At 43.4% G+C, this 19640-nt stretch overlaps 2 protein-coding genes across 3 annotated transcripts in view; one reads left to right on the forward strand and one right to left on the reverse strand.

Moving 5' to 3' along the window:
- Positions 1-19640, reverse strand: part of ERI2 (ERI1 exoribonuclease family member 2) — a 196613-nt gene that overhangs the window by 106579 nt on the left and 70394 nt on the right. The window lies entirely within an intron of this gene.
- LOC137524674 (acyl-coenzyme A synthetase ACSM3, mitochondrial-like) overlaps positions 1-19640 on the forward strand; it is a 75963-nt gene that overhangs the window by 34037 nt on the left and 22286 nt on the right. For both annotated transcript variants that reach the window (XM_068244809.1, XM_068244810.1), the window contains exons 7-8: positions 1957-2036; positions 6632-6755. In XM_068244809.1, coding sequence (XP_068100910.1) covers positions 1957-2036; positions 6632-6755 — 204 coding nt within the window. The remainder of the gene's footprint in view (positions 1-1956; positions 2037-6631; positions 6756-19640) is intronic.

The raw sequence follows: 19640 nt of genomic DNA on the forward strand, positions 1-19640 counted from the left end.
AGACGGAAGGTAAGTCCCGCCCGCTGCCAAACGCCACTGCCAGACAGATCAGGAGGGGGACAGTCAGCGAGGGAAGGAGGGCACGAAGGTGAGAGAAGGGGGGGGGGGGGGGGGGGGAGATTGCCCCCCCTTCTCCACCGCTGCCCACAGCTCTCCCTCCACTGCGCTGCTGTCCTCCTGCAACAGAGCGGGCGGCCAATAGGCCGCCCTTTTACGGACGCTGCTGAATTCCTTACGGAATTCTCGGGCAGCGTAATTTGTATAAAAAATGACGGGCTGCCCGTCAATTTACGGGCAGTTGGCAACACTGCTAGAAGTATGAGTGGAAGGGTGATGAAGGTGTGACTAGAGGTGGGAGTGGAAGTGTGATGAAGGTGTGACTAGAGGTGGGCGTGGAAGTGTGATGAAGGTGTGACTAGAGGTGGGCATGGAAGTGTGATGAAGGTGTGACTAGAGGTGGGCGTGGAAATTTGATAAAGGCTTATCTAGAGGTGTGATGAAGGTGGTGACTAAAGGTGTGATGAAGGCCTGACTGGAGGTGTGACTCAGGGCTCGTTTCCACTATCGCGAATCCGCATGCGTCCAACGCATGCGGATTCGCACATGTAATGCAAGTGGATGGGCCTGTTTCCACTGTAGCGTTGTTGAGGTGCGGTTTTTTCAGCTGTGTAAAAAACGCACAAAAGAGCCGCAGAATTCGCCTGCGAGTGGAATGCATGCGATTCGCATGCAATGTATTTAATAGGGAAATCACATGCGTTTTCCCCATGCGTTTTTTGCCGCGAATTCGCATGCGAATTCGCATAGGTACCAATGTAAATTCACACAGGCAGTGACATGGTTAAAATCGCATATACCCTCACCTATGCGATTTCGCATGCGAATTCGCGGCAAAAAACGCATGGGGAATCGCATCTGCATGCGATTTAATCAGCGGTGGAATCCAGGCGATTCCGCACCGCAATAGTGGAAACGAGCCCTAAAGGTGTGATGAAGGCCTGTCTAGAGGTGTAATAAAGGTGTGACTAGAGGTGTCATGAAGATGTGACAAAAGCATTTTCTCTAAAAACAGGGCAAACTTGTGAGGATGCATGTTCCCCCCCCCCCCTTCCCCCAATTTGGAATGATTGTACAGCACCTGACAAATTACTCTGCTTCATTTAATGTTCTCACATGACATGCTGCAGCTCAACACAATAGCACACTGGCTGGCTGTGAGTCTGTGACAAGCACACTGCTCACCCTCAGCCACTCCATTCCTCCTCAGGAAGGTAGACACAGTACAAATATGCTGTCCCTGAAATCTCTGCGCCTGATGCAAATGTTTCACCTTGCTTCATGAGAGAACCGGCCCTGTCTAAAAAGTTTCCCCCTTAGCCATCCGAGGAAGTTGGAGGTTATAGGAGAGATAATTTCTATTGTCCATTAAAGGACACCGAGGTGAAAATAAACTAATAAAATAAACAATTGTATCTATCCTACTTTTGCTAAAAATACTTTTTAATATATTCCACAGTTTTATTTTATATTTAAATCTACTTTTTACATTTTTACTGTTTTATTGTTTTTGCTCAATGACACATTCATTGAAGTAGGCCAGAGCTAAAATCTATGACCTATTGATTTTTTTATTATCTCTTTCCTGCTCTCAGAAGCCATTTTCTGCTAGGAAAGTGTTTTAAAGTTGTAATTTCTTATCAGTGAGGGTCACACTGTAGTCTGACCCAGTCCTCAGACAGGAACTGCCACTTACATACCTGATGTTTAACTCTTTCAGGCAGAGAAAGAAAAGACGGAACACAGCATAGTTATTTGCGTGCTAGGCACTGTACATACACATGTCTATCTCATCATGTCACATGTCACCTGCATGTTAGCAGTTTCAATAATTGTTCTATCACCTGTTCTTGTTATTTTTCTAAAACACTTCAGTAATGGAACACTGTTTTTATACAGACATTGACCAAGTACCCTATAACAGTGTTCTGCTCAGCTCCAACTGCTTATCGGATGATGGTGCTGGACAACCTTGACAGGTACAAACTCACATTTTACTCGAGATTAATGTAAGCTTTTACGTACGACATACTTCAAATAAAAGTAAAATTGGCCTCAATTCACTAAGATCATGCTGGAGATAATAAGGCAAGAGAAAACTTACCTCCACACAGTAAGGGAGTTATCTTATCTCTTCATTCCTTAAGTTACCTCCTCTGTAGTTAATTTACCTCCTCTGTAGTTAATTTACCTCCTCTATACTTATTTTCACACACAGTTAATAAACAGCCTGTCTTTAACTCTGGAGTTATTTTAAGGATTGAAGAGTTAACTTAAAGAGAATCTGTATTGTTAAAATCACACAAAAGTAACATACCAGTGCGTTAGGGGACATCTCCTATTACCCTCTGTCACAATTTCGACGCTCCCCGCCGCATCAAAAGTGGTTAAAAACAGTTTTTAAAAGTTTGTTTATAAACAAACAAAATGGCCACCAAAACAGGAAGTAGGTTGATGTACAGTATGTCCACACATAGAAAATACATCCATACACAAGCAGGCTGTATACAGCCTTCCTTTTGAATCTCAAGAGATTATTTGTGTGTTTCTTTCCCCCTGTTCTCATGCACTGAAGTTTCAGGCTGCTCGTTTCTTCCTGCAAACAGCTTTGCCCTTGTCTGTAATTCCTCACTATGTGAAAGCCCAGCCAGCTCAGAGGACGATTTATCCAGCTTGTAAAAGATAAGAGAGAAGAGAGAAGCTGCTCTAATCTAAATAACACACAGGCAGTGTGCATAGAGGGGCCTGGAAGGGGGAGTTCATAGCAGAACCACAACACTGAAGAACTTGGCAGCCTTCCAGACACAGGCTGACAAGTCTGACAAGAGAGAGATAAGTTGATTTATTACAGATACTGTGATAGTACAAAGTGCTGCAGTAAGCCAGAACACATTAGAATAGCTTTTGGAACTTGTAGGATGATAAAAAACAGGATGCAATTTTTGTTACAGAGTCTCTTTAAAGACAGAAGAGTTAACTTTAGGTTTGCCTGAGGTAAAATGTTTCCAGAATACTACATGCCCCATCACCATGGTGATAACTATAGAAACGCTATTAAAGACAGGAGATAAGCTTAGTGAATTGAGGCCAACGTCTGTATCTTGAAGCAAAAGACATGTTTACCACCGTAAGTTTGACTGTTATATTTCTCCCAAAAAATTAATTCTAGCCACGAGAGAGAGAGGTCAGAACACATAGTGCATCTCAGATTGCTACATATGGGTCTGCGTAGCCTTTCATTGTGCTGGTGTTATTAAATTGCAGAGGACTTGGTGCTTATGTCTTGACGCCGTAAACTACAGGACACTTTCAGATATCTTTTAACTCAATGGCCTAAATTCACTAAGCTTATCTCCTGTCTTTAATAACGTTTCTAGAGTTATCACCATGGTGATGAGGCATAGAGTATTCAGGAAACATTGGCCTCAATTCACTAAGATCATGCTGGAGATAATAGGGCAAGAGATAACTTGCCACCACACAGTGAGAGAGTTATCTTACCTCTTCATTCCTTAAGTTACCTTTTCTGTAGTTAAGTTACCTCCTCTGTTGTTGTTTTCACACGCAGTTAATTAACAGCCTGTCTTTAACTTTAGAATTCTGGAGTTATTTTAAGGATTGCAGAGTTAACTTAAAGACAGAAGAGTTAACTTTAGGTTTGCCTGAGGTAAAATGTTTCCTGCATACTCCATGCTTCATCACCATGGTGATAACTCTAGAAACGTTATTAAAGACAGGAGATAAGCTTAGTGAATTGAGGCCAATTGACCCATTAAGACATTGAGTCAAAGCAAAAATAATGTTGGGATCAATCCGAACAGTGCATGGGGTTGAACTAACAGATTGCTTATCTTTTTTTAAACAATGGAATGTCACTGTGACTGTAAGATAGTATAAAATTTCTTAAGCAGCCCATACACTCAGCCGATTTTCTGGCCGACCGATCGATCCCGATCGATCGATCGATCGATCGATTGCAAATCGGTTGGCCAATCGACCGATCGACGGCCGATTTCGATCGATTTCGATGGATTTCCATCGAACTTGCAGGGTGGAAAATTTAGGTCGATCTGATGAGATTGCTTATCAGTTTGCATTGGCCTTAATGGAAATCTGATGGCAAAAAAATGCCATCAGATCGAATTTCAATAGATTTCAAACTGAAATCTATTGGAATTCTATCCTGGTAAAAAATGTTCTAAAAACGCATCAGATAGATCATCAGATGCATTTCTTATCTATCTGCTGCCAATCTGACGAGTGTATGGGCACCTTTACTTACATTTATTGGGAAAGTTGCAACTGTACAGCATGTGAAAGGCATAATCAGGTCATGAAATCACATTAAGTCTATGAATGATGTCCAAAAAATGGCATGGAAATGCAAAAGAAAATTCTTTGTTTGTGAAGTTCACAGTAATCAGTTTTATATAGGACAGTTGTCCCTTGCATCAATTAGAAGTTTAGAGTAGTCCTTGAACAATATTATTGCAGCAGACTTTAATAAACTGAGTACCTTATATACTCACGTATAAGCCTAACTTTTCAGCACAAAAAAATGTGCTGAAAAGTTACCCACTCGGCTTATATGCGAGTCAATGGAGCAGAACAGATGGTGGCGCAGGTTTTGTTACTGGCAGAGGAGCATAAGGATCATGTGATCCTGCTCTTGCCAGCTGGCTTTCTACCCCTCATCTACTGCAACATGGTGTGCAGAGTGGAACAGAACATGCAAGCAGCATTGTCAGCTGTTCAATGATCGGGGATTCTTCCTGTATGGCAACAGACACAGCTGTATCATCCTCGGGGCACATCTTGGTATGGGGAGGGGGACCGACTTGCACTGAGGGCACATCTGGCTACTGTGGAGAGGGCTATACTAAGGAGGGGGCTTATACACGGGTCAATCACTTTTTCCTGATTTCTGAGTGAAAAGTGGGTACCTCGGCTTATATGCGGGTTTGCTTATTTGTGAGTATATGCGGTTATAACAGCATGAGGAAGGGAGATTGTGGAGTCTAGTTCAATAAAAACAAAAAGCACATTGTAGTATATCAGGTTTTAGGGTTTACCACTGTTTGGTAGATCCAAAGCATATTAAGCAGTCACAGTTAAAGGGGAGGCCACCCACTTACTTCCCAAATATGATCATATTTATTGTAACATTTACATGCAGTATTACCTGTGAAGGATTGCGGAATAGCCGCCGCGTGCTCTGACGGCGTGGCGGCTACTTCCGCGTCCAGTCCGGCGGTTTACGCGCGGCGACATGTGTCTGATGTGGTACAGCCTTCCTGTGCACATAGGCTGAGGAATACACGCGCGCGCGCGGAAAGACAGAAGCTTCATGGGAAGCAGAGAGGGATCAGCTGACTCCTTTGGTCAGCTGATCCCAGGATGTATGCGGATTGGCTGGAAGGGACTGGGCGGCGCTGATCAGCGCTGCACTATATAACCACTCGTCCCTCAGTCTCACGTTGTCTGCAGTTGCGAATGCTTTATGTGTTAGCACACAGACCTCAGTCAGATCCTACAGTGTGTTAGAAGCGGGAGGACCTGGGAATTCACACTGAGCTAGATTACTCTCGTATGTTATGCTATAGACTAGTTCCAGGGTGTTGTGACTACGGACCTCACACCCAAGCCTAGGATACTGTGTCAATGCTATGATATGCTATAGACTATTTCCAGGGTGTTGTGACTACGGACCTCAAACCCAAGCCTAGGATACTGTGTCAATGCTATGTTATGCTATAGACTAGTTCCAGGGTGTTGTGACTACGGACCTCACACCCAAACCTAGGATACTGTGTCAATGCTATGTTATGCTATAGACTAGTTCCAGGGTGTTGTGACTACGGACCTCACACCCAAGCCTAGGATACTGTGTCAATGCTATGTTATGCTATAGACTAGTTCCAGGGTGTTGTGACTACGGACCTCACACCCAAGCCTAGGATACTGTGTCAATGCTATGTTATGCTATAGACTAGTTCCAGGGTGTTGTGACTACGGACCTCACACCCAAGCCTAGGATACTGTGTCAATGCTATGTTATGCTATAGACTAGTTCCAGGGTGTTGTGACTACGGACCTCACACCCAAGACTAGCACTGAGTACTTGTATTACCTTAGCCCGTCTCCAGGGTGTAGAGAGCTAGGATCTCACAGCCAGTTAGGGCAAGTCTGTTTATCTTAGCAGCAGGGCATCCTGCAACCTAGCCTAGGCCCCTCTCCTAGGGAGCCTTTAGTCTATAGGGATTCACCCACAGTCTGAGGTGAATTCCTTTCTTCTTCTAACCTCCAGCTCCTCTGGTGGTTCTCACACAAAGTGCTACTGTTACACCAAACACTCATATCTCAGGTGTCCAGAGGTTAGACATACCTGGATTATTGGTGATTCTGCAGATCATCCATAATCTGGTGTATATCTGCATTACTGGTGATTCTGCAGATCGCCAATAATCAGATTCTCTCTGCGTGTTGACACCAATCGTTACATTACCTTTTGTAGACTGAATATAAACATGTTGTTACTTTGTATTTTCACATTTACCTTTCTGTGTATGTGAAGTTACAAGTTCAAGAGTCTGAAACACTGTGTAAGTGCCGGGGAGCCCATCAACCCAGAAGTTATGGAGAAATGGAAAGCCAACACTGGACTGGACATCTATGAAGGCTACGGCCAAACAGAAACTGTAAGTTGTCTTTTCAGTCATTTGTATTTATTACAGCCAAACTGGCGTAAGTTTTTATATTTGTTTTGTGTGCTGTTCAGGATCTCCTAACATCGCTATACAAGATAAGTTTCTGCCCTGTGACCAGAATGCAGTTATATAAAAAAAATCGATTGCAGTAGCCAAATACAATTCAAAGCCAACTGGTGATAATCTAAACAATTTACTAAATTACTGAATTGCAGATTGTCTTGGCCGAGTGCAGGCTGAGGGCATTGTTCTCCTCTCTAACAGTGATGATCGGAATCAGCAAATTACGATTACGCAAAATTTCGCGTAAATTTTCACATTTACGCTTATACGTAATTACTATTTGTAAATCCAATTGATTTCGTACAGTGATTCGTAATTTCGCCTAAAATGTTGCGTCATTTTCGTGGAATTTCGTGCCGACTTTGGCAGTGAATAGCAAAGCCCCCATACATGGTAGTGACACTAAAATTGCTACATGTGTTAAGGAGAATAGTGGGTACAAGTCAAACAAAGAATTTTCCAATCGATTTTAAAAATGCAAAGAAAAAATGGTTTTTAAACTAAAAAACTTACAGTTTAACCTATTTTAGTTTCTGGACGTAGAAACTACGTCCAGGAACCATGCGCGCTCCCACGGCCGATCGCGCGTGTGCACGCCTGCTCCCGGCCGCGGTTCGTTAGCCAGGCAATTAGTGAATCGGGCTATGGTGCCCGATCACTGATACCTCTCCCCCGCTAAAAAAGCGACAGCTTCTCTTGGAAGCTGCGCTTTTTCTGGCTGTAGCGTCCCCCATGCGTCTCTCTAAGCCTACGTTACGCTTAGAGTGACGTCATGTAAACAAACTCATGGCCGCCATCTTGTGGCCAAAAAATAAAACTACAACTAAAAGTAAAAAAAATAAAACTCAAACACACATTGACATTATAAATCTATTGTTTACATCCCACCCTCCCAAAACTACCCAAATAAAATGTTTAATATAAAAAAAAAACAAAAAAAATTACAATTAAAAAAAAAAAATGTAAATATTTACCTTAGGGTCTAAACTTTTTAAATATCAATGTAAAGATGAAATATTTCTATATATTTTTTTTTTATTTTAAACTTGTAAATAGTGATAGATGCAAAACGGAAAAAATGCACCTTTATTTCCAAATAAAATATTGTCGCCATACATTGTGATAGGGACATAATTTTAATGGTGTAATAACCGGGACATATGGGCAAATACAATACGTGAGTTTTAATTATGGAGGCATGTATTATTTTAGAACTATAATGGCTGAAAACTGAGAAATAATGAATTTTTTCAGTTTTTTTTCTTATTCTTCCTGTTAAAATGCATTTACAGTAAAGTGGCTCTTAGCAAAATGTACCCCCCCAAAGAAAGCCTAATTGGTGGCAGAAAAAACAAGATATAGATCAGTTCATTGTGATAAGTAGTGATAAAGTTATAGGCTAATGAATGGGAGGTGAACATTTCTCAAGTGAAAACAACGGAACGCGAATGGGTTAAAAACCATTTTCTCAAAAACTACAATGTCTTTTTGAATTTTTTTTTTTTTACTTGTACCCAATATTCTCCTTAACATATGTAGCAATTTTGGTAGCAATAGCATGTATGGAGGGCTTTGCTATTAACCCCTACATTCGGCACAAAACTTCGCAAAATTGCGTGAAAATTACGCAATACGAAATATTACTATTACATACAAAATTAATTACAATTTACCCTGAAATTTCGCATTACGATTACGATGCGTAAATGCAAATTTTGATGCGAAATTTCGGCCTACCACTGCTCTCTAACCCTGCCTACTCTGTGATGCTGTGTAAGAGATCGCGGAAAAGCCGCCGCGAGTGCTACTGAGCAGGCGGCTGATTCCGCGTCCAGTGCGGCAGTTTGCACGCGGAAGCGTGTGTCTGGCGGCAAAGCGGGTGTGGCTGAGCCTGTTAGTTCACACAGGTTTAGAGCTACGTGCGCGCGTGCCAGAAGTCAGGACCTTTATGCCAGCAGGAGATGTGTTAGCTGATCAGGATGATCAGCTGATTCCTGCTGGACTCCTGATTGGCTGAGTGGTTCGGGCGGGGCGGCAGAGTCCTGCAACTATATTACAACTTGCTTGTCAGTTGCTGGTTGTCTGCCGTTGCGATCACTACGTGGAAGCACTCAGATCTTTAGTCAGATCCTACAGTGTGTTAGAACCAGGTGGACCTGGGAATTCACACTTAGCCAGATTATTTGAATTGTATTCTGTTTATACTTAAGCTAGTTCCATGGTGTAGAGACCAAGGACCTCACACCCAGCTTAGGGAACTGTGCTATCATCTGTGTTATACTTCAGACTAGTTCCAGGGTGCTGAGACTACGGACCTCGCACCCAGTCTAGGAAATACTGTATTATCATCTGTGTATTCTTCAGACTAGTTCCAGGGTGCTGAGACCAAGGACCTCGCACTCAGATTAGGCATTGTTTGATATCTGTTATGACTTATTGCTTTTCTGACTACTCCTCTGTCTTCTGATTCGGTACCTCGCATATCTGATATACCGTTGCCAGACCCTGCTTGCCTTGGATACCGAATCAGCCTTCTGTCCTTGTACTTTATCTGTCAGTGTGTTACCGACCAGGCGTGCCCGACCTCGAGAGCTATCTCTCCCCTTGAGAGATAGTCTCCAGACCAGACAGTGACATCCACCTTCAGGTGTCACTCACTCCCTGGTCCTTCCTACCTTCAGCCTGACTCCTCCCCTTGGAGAGCCTCAGGCTGCTGAAAGGTTCCTGTGCCTTCCTGAGCAGTATTCCAGCACGCTGGTGCATTGCTCAAAGTATTACTGTTACACCAAACACTCACATACCTATAGGTGTCCAGTGGTTAACAATATATCTGTATTATCAGTGATGCTGCAGATCATCAATAATCAGGTATATATCTGCATTTTTGGTGATACTGCAGATCACCAATAATCAGATTCTCTCTGCTTGCTGACACCAACCGTTACATGCTGTGTCTTGCTCTGCTCTGTCGGCCCTTCTCCCCCATCCATGGCAACAAAATGCGTTGTTAGCATGGAGGCTAGCAACATGTCTGTACAGCCCCGGCTGTCACCACACCACCCAGGGAAGTTCCAATTCCTTCCGGGTAACTGTCCTCATACATGTGTACGAGGCTTTGCCTGTGCCCATTGTCCTAAATTTTCATATGATATATATGGACTGTAATCTCACAATTGCAGGGACCTCCTAGTGTTTCTTTCTTTCTTTCTTTTTTTGTTCTTTTTTTATTTAAAGGGAAGGTCTGAGCTTAAAGAGAACCCGAGGCGGGGTTCTGAGAATAAAATCCCCATACAGAGACTGGGTCTGTCTATAGAGCCCAGCCTCTGTTGCCATTTAGATCACCCCTAAGCCCCCTCTGCAATCCCCCCAAAAATAACAGCCGCGCTGCTGACACCCAGCTTGTCAGAGCAGGCTGTGTTTTCCTTTGTAACGTCAGTCTCCGCTCTCCCCCGCCTCCTGCATCGCTCCGGTCCCCGCCCGCGTCCCTTGCCTCCCCGCTGATTGGAGGGAAGGGACGTGGGCGAGGACCGGAGCTCTGCAAGAGGTGGGGGAGAGCGGAGACTGACGTTACAAAGGTAAACACAGCCCGCGCAGCACGGCTGTGTTTTATGGGGTCTCCCTGAGCGCAGGGGGGATTTAGGGGTGATCTAAATAGCAACAGAGGCTGGGCTCTATAGGCAGACCCAGCCTCTGTATGGGGATTTAGTTGTGAGAACCCCGCCTCGGGTCCTCTTTAAAAAAAAACAAAAAAAAAAACAAGATCTACTTACCTGGGGCTTCCTCAATCCACTGGCAGCCTATCTGTCCCTCACAGCAGCTCTGCTCCCAGTCGGTGGCCCCTGTATTGCAGATGCCCGCCTCACCAGGTCGGCAGATTCTGTGCCTGCACGAGTGCGTGGCCGCGCCGCTCCCAATCAGGCTCATGTGGTCTGGAGCGTTCTGTGCAGGCGCAGTACTTCTGCGGTCGACATCTGCGACGGAGGGGACCCCGGGCCACCGGCTGGGAGCGGAGCTGTGGTGAGGGACACATCGGCTGCCAGGGTCTGGAGGAAGCCCCAGGTAAGTAGATCTTGTTTTTTCTTTTCAGCTGGATCTTCCCTTTAAAGAATTTTTTGATTTGTACATAAAACATATAACGATACACAAAACATATAATAAAAAATAAATGCAGTACCATACGAGAGTAAGACATTGTATACATAATATCCGTTCATTAGATACACTCCTAGTGTTTATTACTCTGCTGTAATTTATCATATAGACATGTTTCACAGCACACATCAACAATGTATGTATTTGTTTTTGTATTGCTGGATGTCCAGATTATACAGAGTTTTGAACTTTTCATTTCTCTATTCTCCTCACTGTTTGATTTTTATTATGTACATCGCTAAGGAATATGTTGGTATTACTGTATATAAATAAAATAATTATAATGAACATATCAGGTGTTAGTTGAAATACATTCAACTGTCATTCCCCTTGTAGATACTTAATATACAGTGGCTTGCAAAAGTATTCGGCCTCCTTGAAGTTTTCCACATTTTGGCAAATTACTGCCACAAACATGAATCAATGTTATTGGAATTCCACGTGAAAGACCAATACAAAGTGGTGTACACGTGAGAAGTGGAACAAAAATCATACATGATTCCAAACATTTTTTACAAATAACTGCAAAGTGGGGTGTGCATAATTATTCGGCCCCCTGAGTCAATACTTTGTAGAACTACCTTTTGCTGCAATTACAGCTGCCAGTCTTTTAGGGTATGTCTCTACCAGCTTTGCACATCTAGAGACTGAAATCCTTGCCCATTCTTCTTTGCAAAACAGCTCCAGCTCAGTCAGATTAGATGGACAGCGTTTGTGAACAGCAGTTTTCAGATCTTGCCACAGATTCTCGATTGGATTTAGATGTGGACTTTGGCTGGGCCATTCTAACACATGGATATGTTTTGTTTTAAACCATTCCATTGTTGCCCTGGCTTTATGTTTAGGGTCGTTGTCCTGGTGGAAGGTGAACCTCCACCCCAGTCTCAAGTCTTTTGCAGTCTCCAAGAGGTTTTCTTCCAAGATTGCCCTGTATTTGGCTCCATCCATCTTCCCATCAACTCTGACCAGCTTCCCTGTCCCTGCTGAAGAGAAGCACCCCCAGAGCATGATGCTGCCATCACCATATTTGACAGTGGGGATGGTGTGTTCAGAGTGATGTGCAGTGTTAGTTTTGTATTTTGGCCAAAAAGTTCCATTTTGGTCTCATATGACCAGAGAGCCTTCTTCCACATGTTTCTGTGTCCCCCACATGGCTTCTGGCAAACTGCAAACGGGACTTCTTATGCTTTTCTGCCACTCTTCCATAAAGGCCAACTTTGTGCAGTGTACGACTAATAGTTATCCTATGGACAGATTCCCCCACCTGAGCTGTAGATCTCTGCAGCTCGTCCAGAGTCACCATGGGCCTCTTGATTGCATTTCCGATCAGCGCTCTCCTTGTTTGGCCTATAAGTTTAGGTGGACGGCCTTGTCTTGGTAGGTTTACAGTTGTGCCATACTTCTTCCATTTCTGAATGATCACTTGAACAGTGCTCCGTGGGATGTTCAAGGCTTTGGAAATATTTTTGTAGCCTAAGCCTGCTTTACATTTCTCAATAACCTTATCCCTGACCTGTCTGGTGTGTTCTTTGGACTTAATGGTGTTGTTGCTCCCAATATTCTCTTATACAACCTCTGAGGCCGTCACAGAGCAGCTGTATTTGTGCTGACATTAGATTGCACACAGGTGCACTCTATTTAGTCATTAGCACTCATCAGGCAATGTCTATGGGCAACTGACTGCATTTAGACCAAAAGGGGCTGAATAATTATGCACACCCCACTTTACAGTTATTTATTTGTAAAAAATGTTTGGAATCATATATAATTTTCATTCCACTTTGTGCGTGTACAGCACTTTGTATTGGTCTTTCATGTGAAATTCCAATAAAATTGATTCATGTTTGTGGCAGTAATGTGACAAAATGTGGAAAACTTCAAGGGGGCCGAATACATTACAGTAAATACTTTTAAAAAGCTACCGCTTATGTTCAGTAATTAATTTCTGCTGTAGCTACACTGCCCTGACAGCCCCCTCAACCTCATGGACCCAGAACCTGATTTGTGATGTGGGTAATGGAATACTGTAATAAATATTTCTGCTAAATATTTTACACTAAATCTATATTACCCTCAAAGTGGCAATATAGTGTTTAATGCAGGCAGAGCCGGGACAAGGTCCTCCAGCAGAGCCGGGACAAGGTCCTCCAGCACCCAAGGCTGGACATCAAAGTGCGCCCCTCCATCCCTCCCACGCGCCCCTCCATCCCTCCCACCCCAGCCATCACACACTGATTGCTATGAGACTATGAGGCACCCCAGGGCTCCCCAACAGCTTAATCTCTAGTTTTCTGGCTTGTAGTCACTGCCATGTATCCCCTTTTCTTATTTCTCTCTGCTTCAAACACAATAGGGGAATGATAGCTGAGTGAGTTGTGCGCCCCCTCCTACACTGCGCCCTGAGGCTGGAGCCTCCCTCGCCTCTGCCTCGGCCCGGCCCTGAATGCAGGGCCCTAGGTGTGGCCTCTGCGACATGGGCCTGGTTGCAGTTTTAGTCTCTGAAGCCCCTTACTGGTCTGCTTTAAAAAAAAAAAAACACAAAAAACCCTATCTATAGGGTGGGTCATTTATGTGGATACACCTTAATAAAATGGGAATGGTTAGTGATATTAACTTCTTGTTTGTGGCACATTAGTATATGTGAGGGGGGAAACTTTTTGATATGGGTGGTGACCATGGTGGCCATTTTGAAGTCGGCCATTTTGAATCCAACTTTTGTTTTTTCAATAGGAAAAGGGTCATGTCACACATCAAACTTATTGGGAATTTAACAAGAAAAATGTAACATCTGCAACTATGGCGGCTGCGGACACGCAGGGTATACCCGCAGCCGCCTCTGTTCCCTTTTCTCAGGCCTTATCCGTTCCGTTGGCCTCTAGCACGCCGGGAACGGTACTGTCTCGTGCTCATAGGGTCGCTGTATCGCATGGGCGCGCGCGGAGACAGGACCTTTATGCTGGAAGAAGGTGCGTTAGCTGACCTGCCGGTCGGCTGACGTCAGAGGTGACTCACGCCGCTCGGATTGGCTGATTGGTAAGGGGCGCGGCTGTGAGCTCTCCTCGGCTTCTTAAGCATTCACTGGTCATTAGCAACTTGTCTGCTGTTGCGAATACACTCGTGTTAGCGCTCAGACCTTAGACTAGTATCCGGTGTGCTTTGATCTGGGAGGAAACCAGGGATTTCACACAAGACTAGGACTATTGTTATATTGTATTACTGATTACCTGTGTATTATCCTGGCTATACTCTGACCTTGCTATTGCTCATCGATTCTGTACTTCTGCCTATCTGACCTTAGTTGCTGAACCTCTGCCTGATAACTCACTATTCTTCTGCCTCACGTTTCTGTACTGTATTCGCCTCTCAGTTGCCAAATCTTGCCTGTCCGACCTCTCTACTCACCAGTGGGCCCTTGCCACTGGTGAGGTGCTCTTTTGTTTTAATACCCACCAGCTCCTCTGGTGAGGTTTAGTTAGTTATACTAGTCTCATTGCAGCTAGTACCCACCAGCTCCCCTGGTGAGGTCTAGCACTGTTGTTTCAGATAGTACTCACCAGCTTCTCTGGTGAGATCTATCCATTTATCTACTGTTGCACCAAACACTTTGTGGAATTTTTTTTTTATTTTTATAAAACATATAAACAAGACATAAGAACATACATCTGTACCCCCCCCCCCCCCCTTACCCTCCCTTCCCTAGTTGATTCCGGTCCGAAGGAGCATCAGAGTTCATAGTCCATATAACAAGTATGAGATCAGGATTATAGCATCAAAAAAATGCAGTTAAGCAGGTGAGAAAGACAATAAGAATTGACATCATGTTTCTACATCAAAGAAAAAACGCTTGGTTAGATAGAGAACACTCAGAGGCATTGCAGCAGAGAGATTGTTTACATATCTAGTTTAAATTTAGACATCCACTTAGTCCATATCTTATAGAATTTCTTTGACGATCCTCTGTTAGTATATACACCCTTGTAGACAGGCAGATCACAGTTAATGGAGCGAATTACATCTTGTAAGGTGGGAGCATCAATGGATTTCCATTTCAAAGCGATCTGCCTCCTAGCATAGAATAAAATCACTCTGCATAGGAGCAGTTTCCTTTCAGAGAGAGTTTTAACACTAAAGATGTTAAGTAACAGGCTTTTAGAGGTGCTTGGAATAGACGGGCTCACTAATTCAAAAAGCAGGCTATAAACACTTTCCCAATAATGTTTTATTCTGGAGCATGTCCAGAATATATGTAGGAAATGAGCGTTGGAGTCGCCACATCTCCAACATTTGTCTTCATGTTCAGGGCTAATCTTGGATAGCTTATATGGTGTAAAGTATACTTGATATAAGTATTTAATCGCAGACAGCTTGTGTCGGGCTGCTATTGGGGTAGATATAAACCGAGAAATTGAGTCATTCCACTCAGTTTCCGTTAGGTCTGGTATTGCGTTTTTCCATAATTGATAGGGTTTGGTTTTGCTTGGATTGTTAGTGTTTATGAGTGTGGTATAGACGAGGGAGATGAGACCTGTCTGGCCCGAATGACTTAAGATGTCTTTAATGGGGTGGGATCGCAAAATTAATTTTGGCAAAGTGAATTGTGATTGAAATGCATGTCGAAGTTGAAGGTATCGAAAATACATTGAATTAGGAAGAGAAAATTGCTGTTTAAGGGTGTTAAATTGTTTAATCTCATCTCCCTCAACTACATCCCTGAGCCTCGTTATGCCCCTATTTACCCAGACCAATGGATCCGGAACAGACAGAAATTCGTTGAGTTTAGTATTATTCCATATGGGGGTGACTGGTGACCATTGACCTGTGCTGGACACAAAATGCCCAACATCTTCCCAAATTTGGACTGTGGTGATCATGGGTAAGGTAAGGGATGAGGAGGCTTTAGGTCCTCTGAAGGGTAGGCTGGCTAGAGGTAATGGGGATCCTATGATTGCTGCCTCTAGTGCGGAGGCTGGATTGTAGGAAGATTGCTCGAACCACCAGTATATGGTGGGGAGCACGGCTGCCCAGTAGCAAAATTTCATTTTGGGTAAACCAAGTCCCCCTTGATCAACCGGGAGTTGCAGATTGGACAAAGCTATCCGTGGAGAGGAGGATTTCCAAAGAAAGGAGGAGAACATGGAATCAAGTGTATGGAATAGTTTAACTGGTAGTTTGATAGGAGTGTGCCTAAAAACGTAAATGAATTTCGGGAGAATGCACATTTTAATTAGGCTAACTCGGCCTACGAGAGATATTGGTAAGGTTGACCATGCTCTTAGTTTATCTTTGACTTGTGCAAGTAAGGGTTCCACATTAAGAGTGTAAAAGTCTTTGATATTAGGTGTTAGTTCAATCCCAAGGTACTTTATTTTAGACACTATTTGTAATGGGGTGTTATGGGTAGTAGGTGAGGGAAGTGGATCAAGGGGCATAAGGAGAGATTTATGCCAGTTGATGTCTAGGCCGGAAAAGGAGCCAAAACTTTCAATAGAAGTGAAGGTTAGGGATATATCCGCTAGATATAACAGCAGGTCGTCTGCATATAGTGAAACTTTCTCATTGAGAGAACCTACTTGCAGACCTATAATATCGCGTTGGGATCGAAGTACTGCTGCCAGCGGCTCCATGGCCAGGGCAAAAAGCCCTGGGGACAAGGGGCATCCCTGACGGGTGCCTCGCTCTAGGGAGAAAAAAGAGGAGACCTGATTTCCAGTGCAGACTCTAGCTTTAGGGGAGTGGTAGAGTGCTTTAACATAAGTAATGAATTTAGGGCCTATATTGAACTTTTTCAGGATTGCCCACAGATAGGGCCATTCAACCGTGTCAAAGGCCTTTTCAGCGTCTAGGGAGGCAATAACTCTGGACTTAGAGTTAGTATGCTGTATAGATAAGTGAGTAAATAATCTGCGGAGATTGATATCGCATCCCTTCCCAAGGATAAAACCTGACTGGTCTCTATGTATAATGGATGTAATGACTCCATTGAGTCGCATAGCAAGAATTTTGGCTAAAATTTTACTGTCAACGTTCAATAATGAGATGGGGCGATAAGATGAGCATAACATAGGATCTCGTCCTGGCTTATGTATTACTGTAATTAGGGCTTCCGACATTGTCGGAGAGACAGTACCCATAAGAAGAATTTCTTTATATACAGTTAGTAATTGAGAAGCAAATTGGCCTTTATAAGTGGAATATAGTTCGGATGGAAGCCCATCTAAGCCAGGGGCTTTTCCTTTTTTAAGAGAAAGAATGGCTTGGGTGACTTCAATAAGCGATATGTCTTCTTCTAACAAATTCATTTCGTCTGCACTGAGAGCAGGGAGAGCGATGGTTTCTAGGTAGGAATCTCAGCAGGGGCCTTTGACACGGTTGAAGTGTATAATGTTTGATAGTAGGATCGAAATGCATTGTTAATATCTCCCGGATGTGTGATCACAGTGCCATCATCCGCTCTTAATTGTGCAATTTGTGTGGTGGAATGGTCCTGTCTAATCAAACGAGCAAGTAATTTCCCAGTACGGTCACCATGTTCAAAGAGCCTAATTTTATATAGCTGAATTTCTTGTTTTGTATTGTCAATTTGTTTGCTTGAGAGTGATAGGAGTTGAGATTGCCAACGTTGATATGTTTCAGGATTAGGGTTTGTTATATATTCCTGCTCAGCTTGTTTAGTTTTTTCCTCAATATTAGTTGTTATGATATTAGATTGACGTTTTTCCTCCGCTATACTGGAAATATATGCTCCGCGTATTACTGTTTTATATGCATCCCAAGTGATCAGAGGGGGGACTGGGTCATGAGTTAGGGAGTGGTATTCTTTCATCCTGTCTTGAACTAAGTATTTAACTCTGGGCTCTAATAGCCAGTGAGGAGTTAGTTTCCATATTGTGGTGGATATCGAATTGCCCAGGTCTAGGGTTAGTAGTATAATCGGACTATGATCTGAGATGCCTCGTGGCAACAGCTTAATGTCATGAATCAGTGACAGGGCAGGAGGGGATGCATAAACCAGATCAATCCTGGATAGCGTACGGTACAAAGCGGAGTGACAAGTGAATCCAGGTTCATCTGGGTGCTTCCACCTCCATACGTCCGTCAGGGAGTACGCCTGTGCCCAGTCCATAAGCATTGGAGAATTAGGCAATTTAGAATGTAATCGGTCTGCCTGTGTAGAGGGAACCATGTTGTAATCGCCTAGGAACAGGCAGTTAGAGGTGGAGTAGCTAAGGGACAGTTGGGCTAGGTCGTGAAGTAAGTCTGTTGTGCCCGGAGGAGGGTTGTACAACCCTACTAATATAATTTTAGTATTATGGAATTTCCCATGAACTAATACGTATCTGCCCGAGTCATCAATCTTAAGGTCAAGGAGTTGAAAGGGGAGATTTTTCCTAATGAATATACTGACTCCCTTAGAGTAGGAGGCGTACGTAGAGTTATAGTAGTGCCCCACCCAGGGTTTTTTTTAGGGCGAGTATTTTACTCCCATGGAGATGAGTCTCCAGAAGAATGACTATATGTGGTGAATATTTCTTAATATAGTTAAATACTAGTGATCTCTTAAAGGGAGAGTTTAAGCCTCTGGTGTTCCAAAGTATACAATCAATTCGTTCACGCTTAGGTGTCATTTATAAAACTATTGCCATTGTGAAAAAGTATCATACTTATATGGGCTACGTGTAATGCCTGAAGAATAGAACCGGTGCTTACCCCTAGGAACCAAGTAGGACCCCCACCCTGCATCTTCACCCAAACTGAAGCTGCCTTAATCCCTAACCCTGTTATATATAAAGTATTCCCTCCCCTCCCTCTCAACCTTTCTCTTCCTTATATAGCTAAGCTATTAAAAGTGTTGTGTAGTATAATATTATAAATAAGGATTCTGACTGGGGCAGTCGTCCTCGTATCGGGTGAGCTCCGCCGCCCAACCTCTCCCAATTTATATTGGGGGTACATATCTTAAACGTTGCGAAATACAATAACATGCATGGGCTGGATGTGCAATTATGTGTCTTACTACGCATATAAATAGGAGTGTCACTCGGCAGAGGATCTAATCAGCACTCCCTGCATAGAATAGGATCGTCCCAGCATGGTGGTGCTCCTTGTAAATTTGTCTGAGGAGTCTTTGTGCGTGCCTGTCGTCTAATTATCCATCAACGAGAGATGCACCTCTGTGTCCTTCTTATACAGTTTATTTCCCAATCACTATGAAGTGGTGGGGAAACAGTGCTATGGTACAGCAACGTATTGATATTAATGCTAAAAATGAGAATCAAAGTCTGAGATTTATCGCCATCTACTGGTTGCCTCTTGTAATATAGTCATTGTGCGCGAGTACTGACTGAGAAGTATGACATTTATTTATTTTTATTTATTTATTGTATTTATAAAGCGCCAACATATTACGCAGCGCTGAACATTAATTTAGGTTACAGACAATATTTAGGGGTGACATACAGCAATATGACAATACAGGAATAATAGAAAACCAGATCACACGGCACAGTATGAGTGCCAGGTAATGCTTAGTCATTGGATTGAGCATGGAGATTAGGCAAGTTAGGTTCACTCAGATGCATAGCATGGGTTCACAGTAATGGAGGTGCATGATCAGGTAGGACACAAAAGGAGGAGGACCCTGCCCAAAGGCTTACAATCTAG

Source organism: Hyperolius riggenbachi, chromosome 7 (genome assembly GCF_040937935.1).
Source record: "Hyperolius riggenbachi isolate aHypRig1 chromosome 7, aHypRig1.pri, whole genome shotgun sequence".
NCBI lineage: Eukaryota > Metazoa > Chordata > Amphibia > Anura > Hyperoliidae > Hyperolius > Hyperolius riggenbachi.